Genomic DNA, 19638 nt, shown 5'->3' on the forward strand with positions numbered 1-19638 from the left:
TCCACCGGAGCCAAAAAACATGATCCTGTGTATGTTCCTCTGCTAATGTTCGTTTGAGAGGGAAGGAGTGTCGAGCTCCCCTCTGCGCCTCGGCCTCCGAGCTGGAGACCGAGAGAGACCGAAATAAAGAAACAAATGTGAGAAAAAAGGGGAGAGAATAATGATGCGAGAGGAACGCGGCGGTGGATCCCGAGTCTGCCCACGACGCTCGGCACGGCACGGCAGCCGTGCACTTTTGTCATGTTCACAGCCACATGCAAAGGCATGAATCTTTCATGGCCGACATCGCTCCCACTGAGGATCGTACACCGGCCGTTTTGTTTCCTTCAAAAGATCCCCTTGGACTTTTTTGGGGGGAAGGGGGGGGGGGCGTAAATGAGATTCCTGATGTTTTTATCAGTCCGGCAAAGAAAACGACACCTTATTATTTGCTCCAACGCTGAAGTGCGCAATCACTCATTGCACCATGATGGAATAACTCTGTTTGTTTACTTGTGTATGTTTTTACTGAGGCGTGCAGACATGCCCCCCCCCCCCACACACACACACACACACACACACACACCAACACCAACACCACCACCTCGTCACAGCTGCTGCTCACACAAGTCGCTACCCTGTCAATGTCTGTACATCTTTATAAGCTACATCAACAAGGATGTTTGGCTGAAGCCAAAGTGATGGAGCGGTGGCTGACCCCCCCTTCCCGACCCCCCCGACCCCCAGTTGTAATTTGGCTTTAAAGCTAGCTTCCCTGATCGCCCCTTCCGCTCCATCACGGCTACCTCGCAACACGGATGCCCCGTTCTTGATCTCAACCGTGTATGTGGATTACGGGCGCTGTTGTTTTTAGCTCTCGTTCGGTGGAAGCCAAAAACAGCCTCTTCAAATGAGGAATAAAAGAGAGAAAAGAAACGGTCCTGGGTATTTTCTTTCCCCTCCCTGGAATCCTCCACCTTCGACAGGATTCTTCTGCTCGGGAACGTTCGTCATTGGGCATCCTTAGGGAGGAAGAAAGAAGAACAGAGTTTCCCTCTGCTGGAACGTAAAGGGGGGGGCGGTGGCCTCCCCCTCAGAAGGCTCGCCTGTCTGCGCCACATACAACAGACGTGTTCCTCAAAGCGGGTTCGGACACGTGTTCCTCGCTCCTTCCCTTCGATTTCCATGGCCAAAGTCGGCGAGGTGCTGAGTTCCCACACCAACTGTCATCAGCCGCCCCCCCCGTCCCAATTCAAAAATGGTACCTCCGCTCGTGCAGCTATACTTTATTCACCACCAAGGTGAAGAATCATGTAAAATGCAGCAGCTTTGTCACTTTCGCCTGTCGGTGGAAAAATAAATTACCTCGTTAACAATGCAGGTATCATCTATAAGAGAGGCTGCAAACATTCCTTTCTCATCAATTCTGTTCTTCAGCCGCGGCGGCGATGGAGACCTGCCTGTGACTGACATCTGTATGAGTGCATGTGCGCCCCCTCCTGCAGCTCTGAGGTTTGCATAATTGAGTGCACGTGTATAACATATATCCACAAAGGAGTCTTGAAAGCCCCCGCAAATGCATATTTCAACAACTGCTCCCTTCCTGCATAATGTTTCAGGTGTCCGTGCTCCTCTCTGACTTAATTAGGGATATCTTGGGGGGCTCTGCTTCAGTCAGGCTGCTGCACAGCCAGAGCAGATGGGAGGCATATGATGCGTTTGGCTGACCCGCGTCTCCTCTCCCCTGTTGGTGTCAACTCTGCGACCGCCGCGCTTTATTTAGGAACCGAGCACACGTCTGAAATCACCATTAATAGCGTCGCCGTGGCTGACGTTGCAGACAGAGTGGCCTTTGCGGAGCGCCACTGATGCAGTGGAGGTGCCGTGTTGGTCAGCGGGGAGCCTGTTCCTGTGCCATTAAGGTGTCAGATGTAGGTCACCGTGCTTGGCAGCTTTACGCCGCGGCACATTTAGGCCACCGCGCAGTTGGAGGCTAAGGGGTTAAAGGGTGATGTTTCCCTGTCAGGAATCATGTCAAACCTTGTGAAGCTGGTGTCTCACACGTCCCCCCTCATGTTCCCTCTCCCCCCCCTGCAGGCAGCGCCGGAACCTCCGTCCTGTTCAACAAAAACGGCGACGCTCCCGGACGCTACGACCTGTTCCAGTTCCAGATGACCAACACCTCCACTCCGGAGTATAAGGTGGTGGGACAGTGGGTGGAGACTCTCCACCTTAAGGTACGACGGCGGCAGAATGTTTTTCCTCTGCAACAAAATGTGTCGTACCGCGCCGGTAAAAACTGGGACAAAAGCATCCGTTCCATTTCAAATGCAAAGTGAGCTGACTTGTTTTACTATCGTAACAACCGCTCCGTTTTTTAAGTTGCAAAAACAAATCTGCAGAGCAGCAGGAGGAAGAGTCACATGGAAAGTAAACGTTTAAAATTGTTGGGGAAATGGCTGGCGCGCAGTCGGTGGAGGCGTTGCATCCTAATGTGAGTCCAGGAGGAAGTAAGCTCAAAACTGGATTTATTAAGATAAATTGCGCAGACAGAGCCAGCAGGGATCCTTTGGAAGGTTCAGCCATTCATCAAAACACAAACTTGAAAAGAGGATAAAAGTAACACCGAAGAATGAGAAGAAATTCCCACTGATGACAGAAGGTGTGAAAATTACAGTGAAATCGCGAGTGGCGCCTTCGTGACCGCAAATCGGTGCAAAAACAGCACAGAATTCATCCGATATAGCACAATATTAAAGCTTAATGCACTGACGGTGGGAAGGAGGACACAAAGCTGCAGTATTTTAGAGTGGAAAGCTTCGCTTGATGCTAATGTTGTTGCCTACTGACACCTAAGTGCACGGCTCCGGCGCCCTGAAGATTTCCTGCAGATTCATTTTCTGCAGATGATACAAGTCTTGATGTATTTATCACACTTTGTCAGATACGGTTAAAGGTGGGGGGGGGGGGGGTGAGGATATAGCTACGAGAGCTCTGGATTCTTCGCGGGAAAGAAAATATTCAACGAGGAAAATGTTGGAAAATGTGATTTATTTCAACGTTTCCTGGAGACCCTCTGTGTCCAACGCTGATAAGACATTTTTCATTTCAGACGGTACAAGCTTTAAACAACCACAGCCGCCATAAATACAGTTCAGCGAGATGGAGTCAGCTGCTGGCCTGCTTTATTTTGGGGGGGGTGGAGGGGGTGGGGGGGGGGGGGGGGGGGGGGCTGGTTTGTAGCCATAGATCTCACTGTCACAGCACAAGAATGAGCTCGCTTGATTCATGCGGACAATAAAGAAAGTGACTTAATTTCCGGGGGCCAACACGTGAGTTGAAATTGCTCGTGCGACATGATGGGACGGGGCCGTTGCCGAGGTGCGTATATGTTTCCATAAAGGGAACAATAACTTTTCCGTACAGATGAGTGGACATTTGCATAACGGCTCCCCTCCAATCGACTCCACGCGTGGAGATTCGCCTCTCGCCGTTGTTTATCTGTAACTGTGATTACGAACCAAAAGCTGTGGCCGTCCAATTAGGTTCCAGTGCAATAGCTATTTGCTCAGTAACGCATAAAGAGCAGTTTAATTTGAAGGTTAACCTCGGATGTTCGTCCCAGAGCGCTTTGTAATCATAAAGAAATTGGATGCGTTGCCGTTCCAGCTCGCAGAGGCTTAAATTAATTGTAAAATATATACATATATCATATATTTTAAAAAGAACAACAAAGGCAAACAATTTAAATGAAAACTATTGCATTCGCTGCTGTTTGAAGAGAAAAAAAAATCAACTTGCCTGCCATCTCCATGGCAACAGAGCTGTTGGTCTCATTACGGTTTGCAGGCTGTTTGTAATCGGGAGGTTTTCCAGAGACCGCCGTTCATTGTTCAAATAACAAATGGCACCTTCATGCCCTCAGATAAATGGCAGCTGATAATATATCCAGACAGTGCAGAAACAACACATTTGTCAAACAGGTGCGCACACACACACACACATGCACACACGCGTGCGCGCGCCTCAGACGCACCGTAGCGCTGCAGAGCTACACCTCCGCGTCTGTGAACATGAGCAGTTGTCACATCTGGATGAAGCGCCGCTTTCTGGGTCTTTCGGCCGCACTCGTGACGCGGCTGCCACGGTCGCACCGTGCTCAGGTGGCCTCGCTCGCTACACCGTTCAGCTCCGACATCAGGACGGGCCGAAGAGACGCCAGCGTCAGATCCTGCATCCCCGGCACCAACACACTCCCACTGAGAGCGGGAGTGTGATGACCACGTACACGTCACACATACACACTTTAGGATTGTTCCACGCTGCGACATCCCTGTCTGAAACGGACCTTTTTCGGTTTCGCTGATGTTGTGCTTCAGATGATTGTCACTGCGGCGTGCAGTCAGGCTCCCTAACCATCAGCGCGCTCTGGGAGGGACGCGCATCGCTGCGGATCATTGGCTGATATCTGGGAGCCATAACGGCCTGAAGTGTTTTCATCTTTAAGCATTTCCGCGCAGCTAATGTTGGCTGCCATAGAATCTTAAATTAAATCTCGCAGCGCGGAAATTAAAGGGAGAAGCAGCCGTTTTGGGGGCCCTGATGAAAACATGAACGCCGCTTTCACACCCGGGCGCCAAATATGGAGCAACAGCCGTAAAACTCTCAGCTTGCCTAACAAAACTCCTCTGCAATTACGGCCGTCGATCCTGCTTTGTTTAATCTGTGCGAAAAGTGAGACTTAAACATGAGTCAAACCGTTCTGCGGAGCATGGCGACGGCTGTGACATCACCTGGCAACCAGCGCTGCAGTTTCATGTGGTCTTTCCAAGGCGATGTGACGTGGTCGTTAAGACAATAAAGGCTCTGACAGGAAGCCTTCGGTGTTGCCTCCACCAGCTTCCAGCACTCTTAGGAGGACTCCCTCAGTGTCCTTCTGATGGACACACATCAAAGGAAGTATCTGGAGTTCAGTCAGGTGCTGCGTTCGGAATCAAGAGGAAAGTGCAGCCAAGGTCACGTAGGAAAATGGCGAGCATCCTCAAAAATGTACGACTTCAATGAGGTCTTTGAAGCTCGGCGCGATCAAAGAATAAAGCACAAGTATAAATATCAGCGCATCGACTCTTTGTCCTTTATTTTGGTTTTCAGACGCTAATGGAGGAGCTCAGACTCTATACATCACCTCAAATCGCCTTTTAAAGCTGCCGTCTCAGGAAATGAGAAATCCCACTTTGTTTCTTTCTTTGACGTATTGTGGCGATTCTGTTCCAGATGTTGCCGCACAGCCGCGCTGCCAGCAGCATGACATATCTGAAGTAGCTGCTGTTTTCTCAGCTGCGGATCAGGGCGCGTTCATAATAAATCAAAAGTTCAGCTCCAAGTATATTAGCCTCATCTTTTTTGAAGCCCTATCGAAATATCTAAGGCTGTTAAAATATTCAATTTCTTCACAGCCCGTTCAAAGCTGACTTATGTCTTAGACCGTAGTTTGCGCTTCAACCGCGAAAACGCCTCCGGGTTCGATCCTGTTTGGTCTTTTCCTGGTTCCGCAGCACATCTGCATATGGAAGCCTTCGCTCCAATAACAAGGTCATAAATAGAAGCAGCTTTGCAACTTTAAAAGTGGTAATTTTACTCTCCCAACTACCATTCCTTCTTATTTCATACCTCACTGGCTCCTGTATTAAAACATAATGTCTTTTGCATTTCACTTTTTTTCTTTTTCGCTGAACAAAGGTACACTCTGTTGCCATGGCGATTTCAATTACTCTCAAGTGTATTAAGAAGGTAATCCCTGCAAGAAATTGGAAAGAAATATGTTGAATGGGGGGCTATATTAGATTTATTCTTATAGCTTTAACCTCTTATTGCGCTGAACTTTGCATTTGAGAAGAATGTGAGTTTATGTCAGCCAGGATAAATGACTGGTGATTGTTGTACTCGGGAAACATGAATCACTTGATCTACGCACGAGCCTGCGGGCAAAGCTGGACTGGGCCGATGTTTTATTTTTTTTTAATGTAAGAAATTGTTGTTTTCAAAGTTGTTGGCTGCTTAAAAAAAAAAGAAAAAAAGAAAAGAAAGCCGCAAGAGAACTGACCAAGCCTGAAAACGGCGCATGGATCCCGGCAACTAAAGTTAGTTTGTAGCTAAAGATGCGAAAGGCGAAGACGGATTTAGTTTTGTAAAAGGTGAAAAAAGGCGATCAAAGCTGGACTCTGGTGGCTGCCTCCGTAGCCTCGGAGGACGCTCTTCCTCAGCGTATTATTGTGTTGGAACATTTGTCATATTCAGTCTCTCCTCTTGTGCCATTTGTCATTTCTCCCCCAGCTGGAGGAGCTTCAGTGGCCTAATGGGGAGCAGGAGGTGCCGATCTCTGTGTGCAGTCTGCCCTGCAAAACAGGAGAGAGGAAGAAGAGGGTGAAGGGCATGCCTTGCTGCTGGCACTGTGAGCTCTGTGATGGTTATCAGTACCAGTACGACGAGACCTCCTGCAGACTCTGTGCCTACGACATGAGGCCCAACCCCAACAGAACCGCCTGCCAGCACATCCCCATCGTCAAACTGGAGTGGCACTCCCCCTGGGCCATCATCCCCGTCTTCCTGGCCATGCTCGGCATCATCGCCACCATCTTCGTCATGGCGACCTTCGTGCGCTACAACGACACGCCCATCGTGCGGGCGTCGGGCCGGGAGCTGAGCTACGTGCTGCTGACCGGCATCTTTTTGTGCTACATCATTACCTTCCTGATGATTGCCAAACCCGACGTGGCCGTGTGCGCCTTCAGGCGGATCTTCCTGGGCCTGGGCATGTGCATCAGCTACGCCGCGCTGCTCACCAAGACCAACCGCATCTATCGAATATTTGAGCAGGGCAAGCAGACGGTGACGGCGCCGCGCTTCATCAGCCCCACCTCCCAGATCGCCATCACTTCCAGTCTTATCTGCGTGCAGCTGCTGGGCGTGCTGGTGTGGTTCGCCGTGGACCCTCCCAACACCATCGTGGACTATGACGAGCAGAAAACCATCAATCCCATGCTGGCCCGCGGCGTGCTGAAGTGCGACATCACAGACCTGCAGATCATCTGCTCGCTGGGCTACAGCATCCTGTTGATGGTGACGTGCACCATCTACGCCATCAAGACGAGGGACGTGCCCGAAGACTTCAACGAGGCCAAGCCCATCGGCTTCACCATGTACACCACTTGCATCGTTTGGCTGGCCTTCATTCCCATTTTCTTTGGCACGGCGCAGTCGGCAGAGAAGGTGAGCCGTCCCTCTTCCTCTTCCCCTCTTTCTGTGTGTCACCACTCGCCTCTTTGTGTCTCTCTCCCTCCTGTCACCCATTTCCCTGTCAGTCTTTCTGCCCTCTTTTTATCTTGTCCAAACACATGCGCACTTGCATATTTGTGGAAGCTGGAAATGAAAACACAAACAGCACAAAAGAGGCGCACTGTCAACACACACGCGGACAAACTCACTAAAGCTGTACAGGTTCTTCTGAATTCATAGCCACACATATATACGTGGAAACCCACACCAGGACCACCTCGCACAGGAAAGACTGAAGCAGACACATGAAAGCAGAGGCAGGTTTGATGTTAAGCACCAAAATGTCTGAAATGCTTGTGGACTGATAGGGATGCTGGATGCCAGAAGCTCCAGATGCTACCATTGTGTAGCTCTTAAGCATTGCACTCTACAGATTCTATACGGCATTATTCTCAAGAGACAAGTAGTAGGTTAAGAATGACGAGGATGAGGGACCAGAGGAGGCGGAGGGAGAAATGAAGGGAACGGTATGGAGCGTCGGGGGTGGAAATGGAAGTTTGATTCAACACATTCCGTCCGTGGACATCTGCACTCTTCTCAACAAAGCATTTGACACTGGCGCTACTGGAGTTGATTGAGAATCTGACATTTTGACCTGATATGCTAGTCATTGCTTATCTGGCCGGCGCTGGGCAGAATACTGATGCGTTCATCTGTTCGACTTATGAGCCCCCGCGCGCCGCTTGGCAGACGGCGTGTTGGAGACGGAGAGGAGGGGAAGTTTTTCGCTGACACAATATCGATGCTGACAGGAAAGTGTTACTCCTAACCTTTTGAGAGGCACACCGTTCAATATCCTTCCTGCTCGGCTACGGCGTGAGATGGATCAGAAACCGATTTCCCTCATCTCAATTTGCTGCTGATTTCATAGATGAATTACACCCTCACCAGTGATTAGGAGTTCATTATGCTCCTCACCGCGACTAGTGAGGCAGTAATGTGTTTATCTTTCGCCTTTATGCAGTTAACACTTTCCTGGCAGCAGCCGGCGTCTAACAGCCACCTGAAGCGGAAACCACAGCCTCCCGGTGTAAGAGTCTGTGGTTACAGAGGTGTTACTCCCATCCGGTGAGAAGAGCTTTTCCGTGTTTTGATGCCACGCTGTCTTTCAGCGCTGTGTTTTAGGCGGGGTGAAGCTTGTCCTTTCGGAATGTTGGTCTTTATTCAATATGCATCTCTCCGTGTCCTCCAAACGAGCCCTTTTCCAGCATTTCGTTTGACTGACAATGTGTTTTTGCGGTGATTTACAATGTGCAAATTACCATCCCTGCGCAACAGCACAGTTGTGACAACTATTTTAACCTTTTCAAAATAATTGCAGGTTCCTGTGATTTCAATATGATATACTTCATTTCCACGTGCTGCGGTCTCAGTAAAGCGGCTGCCGAGCTGCCTCTGAGGCTAGTTTTTATTAACCCGCTCCTATTATTCACATCTGCGCCCACGAAACCTTGAGATGACACAGAATTAGCGGGAAGGTAAGATGAAGCTGAGTGGAATCGTCATAATGCAGAAACATTTACGCTACCGAAGCCTCTTTGTTTTTCCACACCTGTGACTTCTCCCCCCTCCCCCCGTTTGCCCGTTCAAGCTGGATGAAACCATGCGAAAATGGGAGCAGAAGATCACGGCGCGCCGCCTCGCCTCCCGTGCACCTGTATGTACTCTGTCAACTAGTCGGCACTCTCCAGTTAATTACCGAGAGCGTCAACAGCATCGAAATCCATCCGTCCCTGGGCTCGGCTTTTAAAACAAACCCCGGGGTCGACAAGTCACCGCAAAAACAAACAACAGAGCGTAATCAGATACGGACACTGAAGAATCTGATCAGGAAGCGTGTTTACAGGATGATATAAAGCGGAGCGGCCGCCTATTAAAAGAGCCTCTGCTGTCGTGAGACCAAGCATTCGTCACAACATGTCTGCAAACCACTTACGCTCTTGTGACATGTCTCTTGTACCCACGAGCCCTCCTGAGGAGAGCGACGGCCCTGCCAACTATTATTAACATCCACTAACGACACTGCCGCCTCAGCTTTTGCTAGATAAAACAGAAATTGCAACTTCTAATCTTCCCGTCATTCTGCACAACTCCGGAGCGTGACGCCACCTCGACACCTTTAGAGATGCCTCTTTTTTTTCTCCTAATCTGAGAAATTCTCTCACCCGTCAGTAGCAGACGTCTTTAAAGGCCTAATAGGCTGCTTCGAAAGAAAATGCTTTGATTTGGATTTGATAACTAATCTCCAAAGAAGCAGCTATTAGGGAGGACGTCCTTTATGTACAAATACGTGATTTGCATTGTTCCAAGCAAACAACAGTCAGCCAGGAGCCGCAATTCACCTTCAATTGAGCATGTATGCAAATTAGAGCAGCGGTTTGGTTCATCTGAGCGACATGATCACATCGTTCCCATCTCAACATCTTTTTTACGTTAAAAACATGCCACAGTAACGATGCAGAAAGCCTGTGTGAGGGTGCTACCTCTGCAGAGAACATCCTTTATATGTGCTGTCCCTGTATGTGGGAGGAAATAGATTTTTGTTATGTCACCTCATCCTGGCAGACATGCAGCTGCAATATGAACACATTTGTTCTCCTACAATTTGGAATAAATAACAGGGTTGATGTGTTGTAATATAAACTTGACATATCCAGTAGCAGTCAGGAGGTGACGTAATTGTGTTTGGAACAAGTGTTATTGCACTCTCAACCTGGACCTGAGTTTAAGGTTGTTTTCTTTCCTCAGGAAGAGCAAAACTTTATTATTCCTCCCTAAATATTTGCTTTTGATTGCTTTAGTTTTGTTTTTTTTCCACAAATAACAGAAATGACTTTCTGCCTGAGTGCTCCTCCTCACGGGGTTCCGAATCCTCTGGAGTTGAGACAGGCGATACGCTTTTAGCGAGCTAAATTTGGAAATATGTCATTCCTAGAATCCCCGCGCCACGTCTGTGCTGGTTTTCAGTTTGGTTGATAAATGTGGGCCACGGCTAGATCAACAAACACGTCGCCGTAAACACTAATGTTCTATATTTTAACAAGGAACCGTCAAAGGCGGCTCCATCAGATTAACTCCAAATGCCTTGCTGGGGCCGGCGGTGTGTGTCACAACCTCTCCACTAACCAATCCCGAAGCCCAGTAATGGGGATTTCCTGTGCAAAGTCGGAATGAAAGGAAGGGAATGAAGCCTCTGAATTGGAATCGAGCTTTGCAGCACAAAGCCAGACAGAGTTATTCGTGGCACAGGCTGAGGCGAGAAAGTAGGCCACCCAAAACAGGAAAGACATCCAGGTAGTTTAGAGGAGACCGAAGCCTCTGGATCCATTATTGAAGGCCTTGTATTATACAGCAGAGAGCATCGCACTTGTCACTTACCAGCTCGGGTTCACTCATTCAGAACTTCCCTGTACCGATGATGCCCTCGTGGTAAGTATACCACCGCAGTCGGCATCATTATGAGAATTACCCTCCACAGATTTTCTGCCTTAAATGTAAAATGTTGTTGTTGGTCCTGGCTGAACGTTGGCGTTCGGCTCGTCGCTGATGTGGAATCCAAGTGTGAGCGTTTGATTCCTGATGAGGAGGTTAATAAATCATTAAATATTCGCGGCTATAAATAGAGAGTTGCCAAGCAGTTGGGGGAAATGACTTCATGTATTTATTTATATTAAAGCAACAGAAATCAATTATGAATGTTCTGTGACAAGACAAACGTTCGAACGGTTGTAAGAAGGGCCACGAATTTGGGTCAAGCTTGTGTCTCTGTTTCTGCCGATTAGAGACAGAAAAGGATTTGTTTTGGGGGTTCTATGTGTGTGTGCTCTGTCTGTGTGTGTGTCTGTGTGTGTGTGCACGTCTCTATATTAGCATGTCTTGAAGTCAACATGAGTCCAAAGTTTTTTGGGCTGTGTGTGTGTGTGTGTGTGTGTCTGTGTGTGTGTGTGTGTGTGTGTGTGTGTGTGTGTGTGTGTGTGTGAGACGAGTATGAGTAAGCACCTCATTGTTCGCCTGAATCAACTCTCCTGCACGGTCAATAAATCAGTTGTGATAGGGTCAGTATTGGAGCGTCTATGGCATCAGAATCTCATTAAAAGCCTATTCCAACCGTGCTTAGTTGCTCATGCTAAACTCTCTTCTGTTGCTATGGATACCAGACGGGTTGACAACCAGCAAACATGGAAACGCAGCGCTGAGCTGAGATTCTCTGGTGATTATATCTGGTGCCATGTCTGCTCTGCACAAATGCATTAATCGGTCAGCACTGGCGTCTCATCAGCGGCGCTGCTAATGCACGGCTCAGGAGGACTACAATTGCATCCTTCCCTCTCAACTCCCCCCCCAGCTTCACAGAGTGACACAGAGCATTGTGATATTTATACCTTTATTAATGCATGCTGCACCGGCTAGATCACTTCCTGTGATGCTGGTCCATGGAGAAACAAGGGGGGAGGAGAGAGCCAAAGGAGCGCGTTGGCATGTTCATAATATCAAGCATCGCTGGTGAAGAGAGGCTTGGAGGGAAAAAAGCACGAGGGGAATGATATGAAAAATATTGTTTAAAGGCATTAGCATTAGTTATGCTATTTACCCCACAAAAGATATGCAAATAGTGACATTTGCTGGCTGACTAAATCAGAGAGTAGGTTTCTGCTTCGTACGTAGACCCTGGTAGCTGCCATGTTTACAGTCGTATCCCTGCCCTATCTTCATCACTAGTGGTTGACTGCACCGGGTCCCTGTGACATCTGATGTTGCGCTGCGCACTGGATTAGCAAAGAGGCTTTTGCCGCTCTCCCCTTGAAACCTCTCCAGCACTACGATCCTCAAGTGAAGCAAGAGGGGTGTTATTACCGACTACCCTTTAGAGAACCCTGCTCCTTTAAATGGAGTTGCATCAAATAGAACATTCATGTCAACCTAAATACTGATGTTATGCAAGGCGCTCATTATGGCTCTGATAACAGAACATGTTACGCAACCGCTCCAAAGGAGTATCGTGGAGGAAGTGCTTAAGGAAGTGCGCCGATGTTGAAGGGGAAAAGAAAAAGGACAATCTGATGACGGAGCCGGGCACACGGGGCTTAAAGCGGCTGAACCCCAGCGTGTGCAGAGCTGCACGTGTCCGCCAGTGCACTGCTTTGTTTTACTTTGCTCACCAGCGTTTTCGCAGGCTTTATTCTGATCCGAGCACTGAGAGAAAGTGCGTGTGAGGGCGGCGTGTCGTGCACAGATCCTGACTTTGACATCAATCAAGTTGAGGGTCCGAGCAGACGGACCGGTACGACGAAGGCCACGTGAGGACGAGTCACGAAGAAGGCTGCTGCTGTCAATAATAGGCTGCAGCCATCTCTTACTTGACTGAATAGCTGCAGGTCAGGCTTTAATAAATGCTGCTAGATTGTGTTACTGCGGATGGCTGCTCTTTCCCCACAGCAGCAAAAATACTGTACGAGCTATAGCTTCATATCTGACAGCATTAGAGCATTGTTATCGGGCGGTTTGGGGTTATTTTAGTGTTTGAAACAAACATAATCTGAACAGATCCGGGATTAAAGGGGACAGACGAGGAACTTTTCCGCTGAATGCTCAGTTTTTGTTATCAGCCGATGGTTATTATTAGGTTTAGCCTCTTCTCTGGCTTCAGTCTGATTCTGTAATTGGCCACAGATGTTTAACCATCAAAGCCGCCGCATCCCTCCGTCCTCCAGATAAGAGTTCCAATGCTGCTGCTGGTTTCACCCTCGCAAAGTTCAGATCTCCTGGAACGTGCGTCACATTCTTCTGCCGCTATTTCACAGGTTCCTAACAGCCGCTTTCCCTCTTTTCCAGATGTACATTCAGACGACCACCCTGACCATCTCCATGAACCTCAGTGCCTCGGTCGCGCTTGGCATGCTCTACATGCCGAAGGTGTACATCATTATCTTCCACCCGGAGATGAACGTGCAGAAGAGGAAACGGAGCTTCAAGGCCGTGGTCACGGCTGCCACAATGTCATCGCGCCTGTCCCAGAAGCCCAGCGAGCGGCCCAACGGAGAGGCAAAGACGGAGCTGTGTGAGAACCCCGCTGCCGACCCCATGAGTAAGTACCCCCGCTGGACAATCTCAAGTCTCTGAGTCACATGGGATCAGGAGCCCATGAACCTAGCTCATTTGACAAGACTGGACCACATTTTATAGATACCATAGATAACATATAGATGACATTTAAGCTACTGCGTAAAAGCCCTCAATTCAACAACGATGTGTAAAACAGTCCATTCTCTGTCTGCTTGGTGACTCATGGCTAAAATGAATCATCTGTGTGCAGTTGAGTCAAGTTGAGGGCCACAGTGGGTCAAAATGATGACTGTGATAAAGGCGACATAAAGGTGAGATGACGCCCGTGAATGAGTTTGGTTGTTTTAGCTGCCTGCTGCTGATTTTTTGGACGGGATGACAGCGAGCTTGTTAGTCGCATCGAGGAGGGAAAAAACACAAAACTGCAACAGCTGCTGCCGTTAAGCTGCAACTCCCATCGGTTCGTTTACGAACACTGGCATATCAAATATTTCTAATGAAACTGCTGCAACTTCAGCAACCAGGAGGCTCCCAGACCTGCTGTGGTGCAACTAAGCTCTCCTCATCGCTGCCACCCGAGGGCAGATTGCCGCGCGATTACCCCGCTGTGATTGAAAACTGTGGCCGGACCGGCTGTCCGTCACGTTTCTGCGGTCAGATCAACCGCTGCTGCCTCAGAAACGAGCCGCTCATTTAATATTTACAGTCCTCCCGGAGCAACGGCTCCCGTGAGCCGCTGCGCCGGGAGACGAGGTTTCACTGGAAGTGCCAACATATAAATACACTTTAGCAACGAACACGGTTGAAATGTTTCAGTCGCCCTTTCGAATGGTGATACTGTGGCGAAGCCCGGTTGCCATGACTGCAAGATAGCAAGTCCGCCTGCACGTGCTGTGCGTGCGGGATGACCCGGAGTGACAGCAGGTGGTTTGCCACTGCATCCTGTACCCGGCGCAGTGGTGTTAAAACCATTTGCATCTCAGAGCAGTTGGGCCTGATCTGAGCACGGCCCCGAATCCAGCCTGCTCACGGTGCTGGTGGCTGAGACGCGCGCGCTTCCTTTTGCTGTTTCCTCGAACAAAACGATTCGATTACTGACACCTCCTGTGGACATGTTTTAATCAGAAGTAAATCAACTTTAGACATGGGAACAGCCTTACAGATACAATTCCTTTCCTCCCCTTTTGGATTACGTGTCTAAAACCCATCATTTGCTTATTTGCTGTATTCATATCGGAGTGGAGGCGCTCTCAGATGTGGAAACACACCCAATGTTTCTGTAATTGTTGGACAAATGCAGAGCGTTTTCCATTAGTGTAGCGTAAAGTGGGCCCACCTGTCCTCACAGGTAATGACAGTGCACTCTGATTGGTCGTTGCGTGTTCCAGAGAATGCACACCCGTGATTTAATGAACGGGTTTGTGCGCGGCTGATAGGCACGTCCCGCTGCGCACCACAAGCACAGGGACGCCCCCTGCACAGCAGGACTCGGCTGCTGCCCCCCGGCAAAGGTAGATTTGGACACATATTGAATGTGAAATGAACTTTTGCCTCCCAGTTTTCCTAAGTACTGGATTAATTGATGCCTTCGTAAGGCTCCTCTCCCACAATACTGCACTGTAAGCAACATCACTGCCTATTAACAGTAACAAAGACCAGCTACTGCTAGCCAACAAAGAAAAATGTGTAAAAAATTAGCTGCAGGGTTCAAATAATTCCTAACACAACAGCATCTGCTGCACACATTAGTGTAGAAGTGGCTCTGTGGCCATGTGATACTATCAAATCATGAGCGCTCATATCATCCACCTCAATATAACTATGAAGGTTTAATGATAATGAAGCTGGCCGCAGTCTCGGAGACATGGTCGCAGCTAATGACCACATTGTGAGGGAACTTTAGTGTGTGGAGGCTGATAATGTAATGGCGTGAATGGAGTCTCCCTTTAATAAAGCTGCGCCAAGCCTGTGTTGTAAGGACCGCGGCGAGACTGGAGTTACACAATCAGTGCATTTCTGCTTCTTCTGTCGGTTTCAATCGTACCTCTCCCCCGAAAATGATGTTTTTCTGCTCGCCTACATCACCTTTCTTTCCCCGAACAAGAAAGGCCCGTTCTGCCGGTTTAATTGGAAGACTTTTTTGAGGAGAAAGTGTGCCATAAACTGGAGCCGGGGATCTTGTTCCCTGATAAATTGTTGGACCTTTAACCCAGGAGCGCCGCAGAGAGCACGGAAGAAAATGCGGGTCTTCCTCATTGAGGAGATTTGAAGCAGAGCTTTGTCATTGGAATGGTAGGAGATAATCTGTCTCTGCAGCTGGGTATTACTCATACCACCCTTCATCCCAAACAGTGAGCGTGATCCTGTTAGCAGAGATAATACCAAGCAGGGACGCCTGCCTACGTATAGCTAGGCGCCTTGGTGCATGCTGGAGGTGAGAAACGCCGACACCAGGGGTGTTTTTAGATCCGTGTTGTCATGGAAGCTGGAATCCCCTCCCTAGCTTGTCGGGATGAAGACGGAGATGATTGACTGAGCATGCAAATCACACATCGCAGGCTTGCGAAGGCCTCGTCTCCTGCAGCGCCTCTAATCACACAGCAGCCACAGGTGCCCCAGACCTTCAGCCCCGCTCTGAATTAGGCCCGCGAGATTTTCCCGGGAACTTCTCCAAACCGCCAAACTGTCGTCGCACCCGCTTGCCTTGAGAGCGCGAATCCGACTGCGTGCGCACATCACGTCCCTCTGAATAAGAGAGGTGATGTAAGTGTGTCGGGAGTTGGGACGCCAGGATCCTTGCCAATCGCACATGTGGCTCATTGAGCAGGCGCGCCGCGCTGAGGGATGAAACCTTAACATCTGTCACGGTAGCGCATTTAAAAGTCCCCGAGCGAGCCACGTGGCGTCCGCGAGGCCCTCCCAAAAGTGCACCGCGTCATCTGCTCGCCGCATCTCTCACCTTCTGTCTCTCTTACACGGATGCCTCCTCGCCTCGCCACCCCTCGCTGCACACCCCATCTCACTCTTGCCCTTCTTTTTTCGGCAGCGGGAGAAGTGACATTTATTAATGGCGATTTTATGTGCATGACCACCTCGAAAACCTGAACTGTTCCTCAGCCGTCCCTGGAGACTGCCCATCAATTCCAGTAACCATCAGAGCGCCAAATACTTCCAGTTCAGGGCCCATCAGCTGTGGATGAAATGGCGAGGTGTGATTTATAGAACATTAGCAGTCCTGCGCGTTTACCAGGGTGTTGATAGGATGTAAAATCTTCCTGATTCTGCATCCAAGAGACGGGAGCATTTCACTTGCAAATCAGAGGTGCTGAAATGCTTCTGTTTCCTATTTGTCTCCCATTCAGATCGACCGCACCGCGCAGTTAAAATCGCGCTTTTCAGCTCAATATGCCGTCAGGAACAGCGAGTGCCGTGGGAAGAAACGGTGGGAAGAACAAAACAAGAGAAATTAGGGAAGCAAGGTGGATGTCTCCGTGTGACAGATACACGCGTGGCATCGCGCTAAAAAACGAGACGGATCTATTTCTGGTTACAGGAAGGATCTGTTGAATATTTACCAATGTTTTATTCATCTCACAGGCAGGCCAAGACTACACAATGCTGTAAAGAGATGGTGCGACTTTAATTGCGTAACCCATGGGAGTTGGTCTCCATGGCAACGCTAAAGCAGTAAAATTAGAATTTATAGGAATTTCTTCGGTTAAAAAAAAATAAAAACGGTCTAAAGACAGGAAACCAGGGATGCGTCCCCGTCTGCCGGTTCCCCCCTAAACTGCGTCCACTCGGAGGACGATCGGAAACACATTCTTTCAAAAATCCTTTGACCTTTTACTGCGGAATTACCCGAACACGGGATTTAATTCCGCTGAGCCGTCTCGCCCTGAACCGGGAAGACCTCGGATCACCTCCAGTCAGCAGGTCTGATTCTCAAATGAGTTATTTTAACAACAGATATAGCAGGATGCACACAGATATGGCAGCGTGCACACGCACGCGCTCGCAGAGGCACCTAGGCATTCAGCCACATTCTGATATGTTTCCATGGCAATCCAGACTGGGATCACATTGTGTGCCCTAGCATTTGCTCAGTGCTCACTTGCATGGTGTTTGTGTGTTTTTCCTCCAACACTAGTTAGCATCTGAAAATAGGAACCAAGTCTTTCCACTTGGGCTTTGAGAATCAAAATGAAACATTAGAGGGGAGGGTATTGCTAGTGATTGCGCACAGCTGGTGATAAGAATCCACAGCTCAGTCGGAGGCCCGTTTTTGTTTTTTTGATGCTTTTTTTGGTTTGTTTTTACGGGAGCGGATAAGAGATGCTCCCTCTGCTTTGTTCCCTCGCAACCTAAACGTTCCTCTGCTTTGTCTCCGCTCAGGTCAAGCAACCAAGAAAACATACGTGAGCTACAACAACCTCAGGATCTGATCCTCTCGGAAGCCTGTCGAGATTTGCTGGGGCAAAAAAAAGAAAAAGGAAATGGTGGGGAGGGGGGGAGGGGGTTGGGGGGGGGGGGGGTCGTGAGCATCCCAGCACCACCTGCAGTTTCCTATGCACTCCGGGACCGCGACCATTATCCGGGCACGAGTCCGGACAGAGTCCAGCCCGGCTGTTCCGGCATCATGGGCAAAACTGGAGGTTTGTGTTGAACCCGTCTTGTGCCCCCCCCCCTCCCCCACGACAACGGGGTCACTCTGGAGGAGGAGGTCCGGCAAAAAATAAAGAAACAAAATTAAAAAAGCAGAGGACAGCGGATGTGCTTTTCCGATGTTTCCATTTGAATGCCATTGAAGCCATATTCTCGTGGGGTTCCATCATCTGAGTTTCTCTTCTGTATTGTTTTTAAGTGAGTTTCTTCTGTGCCTCTTTTTCTCGCAGTTGATTTAATTAACTCGATCTCTGCCACACACAGAGCTCTCGTTTTTTTCCACACAAACACAATCAGTCCCCGGCGATGATTACGTTCGAGTGACGAACATTGTTAATAACTATTTTTTTTGTAAATATTTGAGAGTATTTTCATGTTTGGAGTACAAAAATAGATATCCAGTCTTTGTCCAATTGAATCTGGATGGTTATGAAAAAGCACCACAAAGTGTTCACTTTGCATGTGCCAATGTGTGTCTGTTCTATTTGATGTAAACAAAAAAAATAAAAGAGAAATAAATTCTGAAAATGATAATGAGCTTCAGCATCCTTCTGCGGTTTGTTTTCTTTCCCAGGACTGAGCTGAAATGAGGAATATGGCTTTAATCTGTTGTTGAATTGACTCCCTGCTGTACCTGCAAGCATGTTTGTTTTCTATAGTTTGGTATTGGGTATATTATGATAAATCATGGTGTGGGAAGCATAAATATCAGAGCAATCATGCAAGTATGTTGTGATGTCTGTCAAATGATGAATATGTAATAAAAATCATTTTGTTATCTTTTCTACAACAAAACCGGACAGAATATCATAATTTGTGTGTGTGTGTGTGTGTGTGTGTGTGTTCTTGTACATGTGATATACTGAGGACCAGCATGCAGATATCACAAGCAAAGTGAGGACATTGGTGGAGGATGAAGTTAGAATAAGGATTGTGGTTAAACTATCAGTCGCGGGGGCTGTGAGGAAGTCCTCGTGGAAATACAAGTGTGTGTGTGGTGGGGGGGGGGAGCACTCTTGTACATGATATACATTGAGTACCAAAATATGCATTATGGTAGCAAAGTGAGGACGTTTTGCTCTGCAAATTTCAAAGGGCTGTTTGAGGGTTAATATGTGGTTTTAAGACAAGTTTAGAGTTTTAGTTGTGATGGTTGAGTATGGAGATGTAAGGGTGTGTGTGTGTGTGTGTGTGTGTGTGTGTGTGTGACCTTTATTCTAATGTCGTACAGTTATTGCATTCTTAGGTTTCTGTTGGAAATGAAGTGTACATTTACAGCCCCCCCAACACTAAAATGGCACGTTAGTGAGCTGTGAGCGCTGCTGTCATGCAGCTGAAATGAGGTCCTGCCAGAGGAGAGGGCAACCATCGGCCGACTCTTTAGACGTCTCTGTCTCCGTCTCTGTCTCTGTCTCTCTCCCTCTCTCTCTCCCTCTCTCTCCCTCTCTCTCTCCCTATCTCTCCCTCTCTCTCTGTGTGTGTCTCTCTCTCTGTTGCTCCTTCCAAGTCTCAGAGCCGATCCCGTACATGAATAATCTAACATGTCAGGTCAATTTGTCCAAGTGATGACCAGGCTTCTACACACTCACCACTCTT

General features: G+C 48.5%; 1 protein-coding gene across 2 annotated transcripts in view; it reads left to right on the forward strand.

Annotated features, from left to right (window-relative positions):
- LOC130529872 (metabotropic glutamate receptor 7) overlaps positions 1-18837 on the forward strand; it is a 56828-nt gene extending 37991 nt beyond the window's left edge. The window contains exons 7-11 of one of the 2 annotated variants that reach the window (XM_057040528.1): positions 2077-2216; positions 6313-7248; positions 13147-13399; positions 13628-13688; positions 17773-18837. In XM_057040528.1, the coding sequence (XP_056896508.1) occupies positions 2077-2216; positions 6313-7248; positions 13147-13399; positions 13628-13641 (1343 nt within the window). In that variant the 3' untranslated portion in view covers positions 13642-13688; positions 17773-18837. The remainder of the gene's footprint in view (positions 1-2076; positions 2217-6312; positions 7249-13146; positions 13400-13627; positions 13689-17772) is intronic. The other variant, XM_057040527.1, reaches the window with a different exon arrangement.
- The last annotated feature ends 801 nt before the right edge of the window (positions 18838-19638 follow it).

The sequence above is a fragment of the Takifugu flavidus genome, chromosome 8, assembly GCF_003711565.1.
Source record: "Takifugu flavidus isolate HTHZ2018 chromosome 8, ASM371156v2, whole genome shotgun sequence".
In the NCBI taxonomy this organism is placed as follows: domain Eukaryota; kingdom Metazoa; phylum Chordata; class Actinopteri; order Tetraodontiformes; family Tetraodontidae; genus Takifugu; species Takifugu flavidus.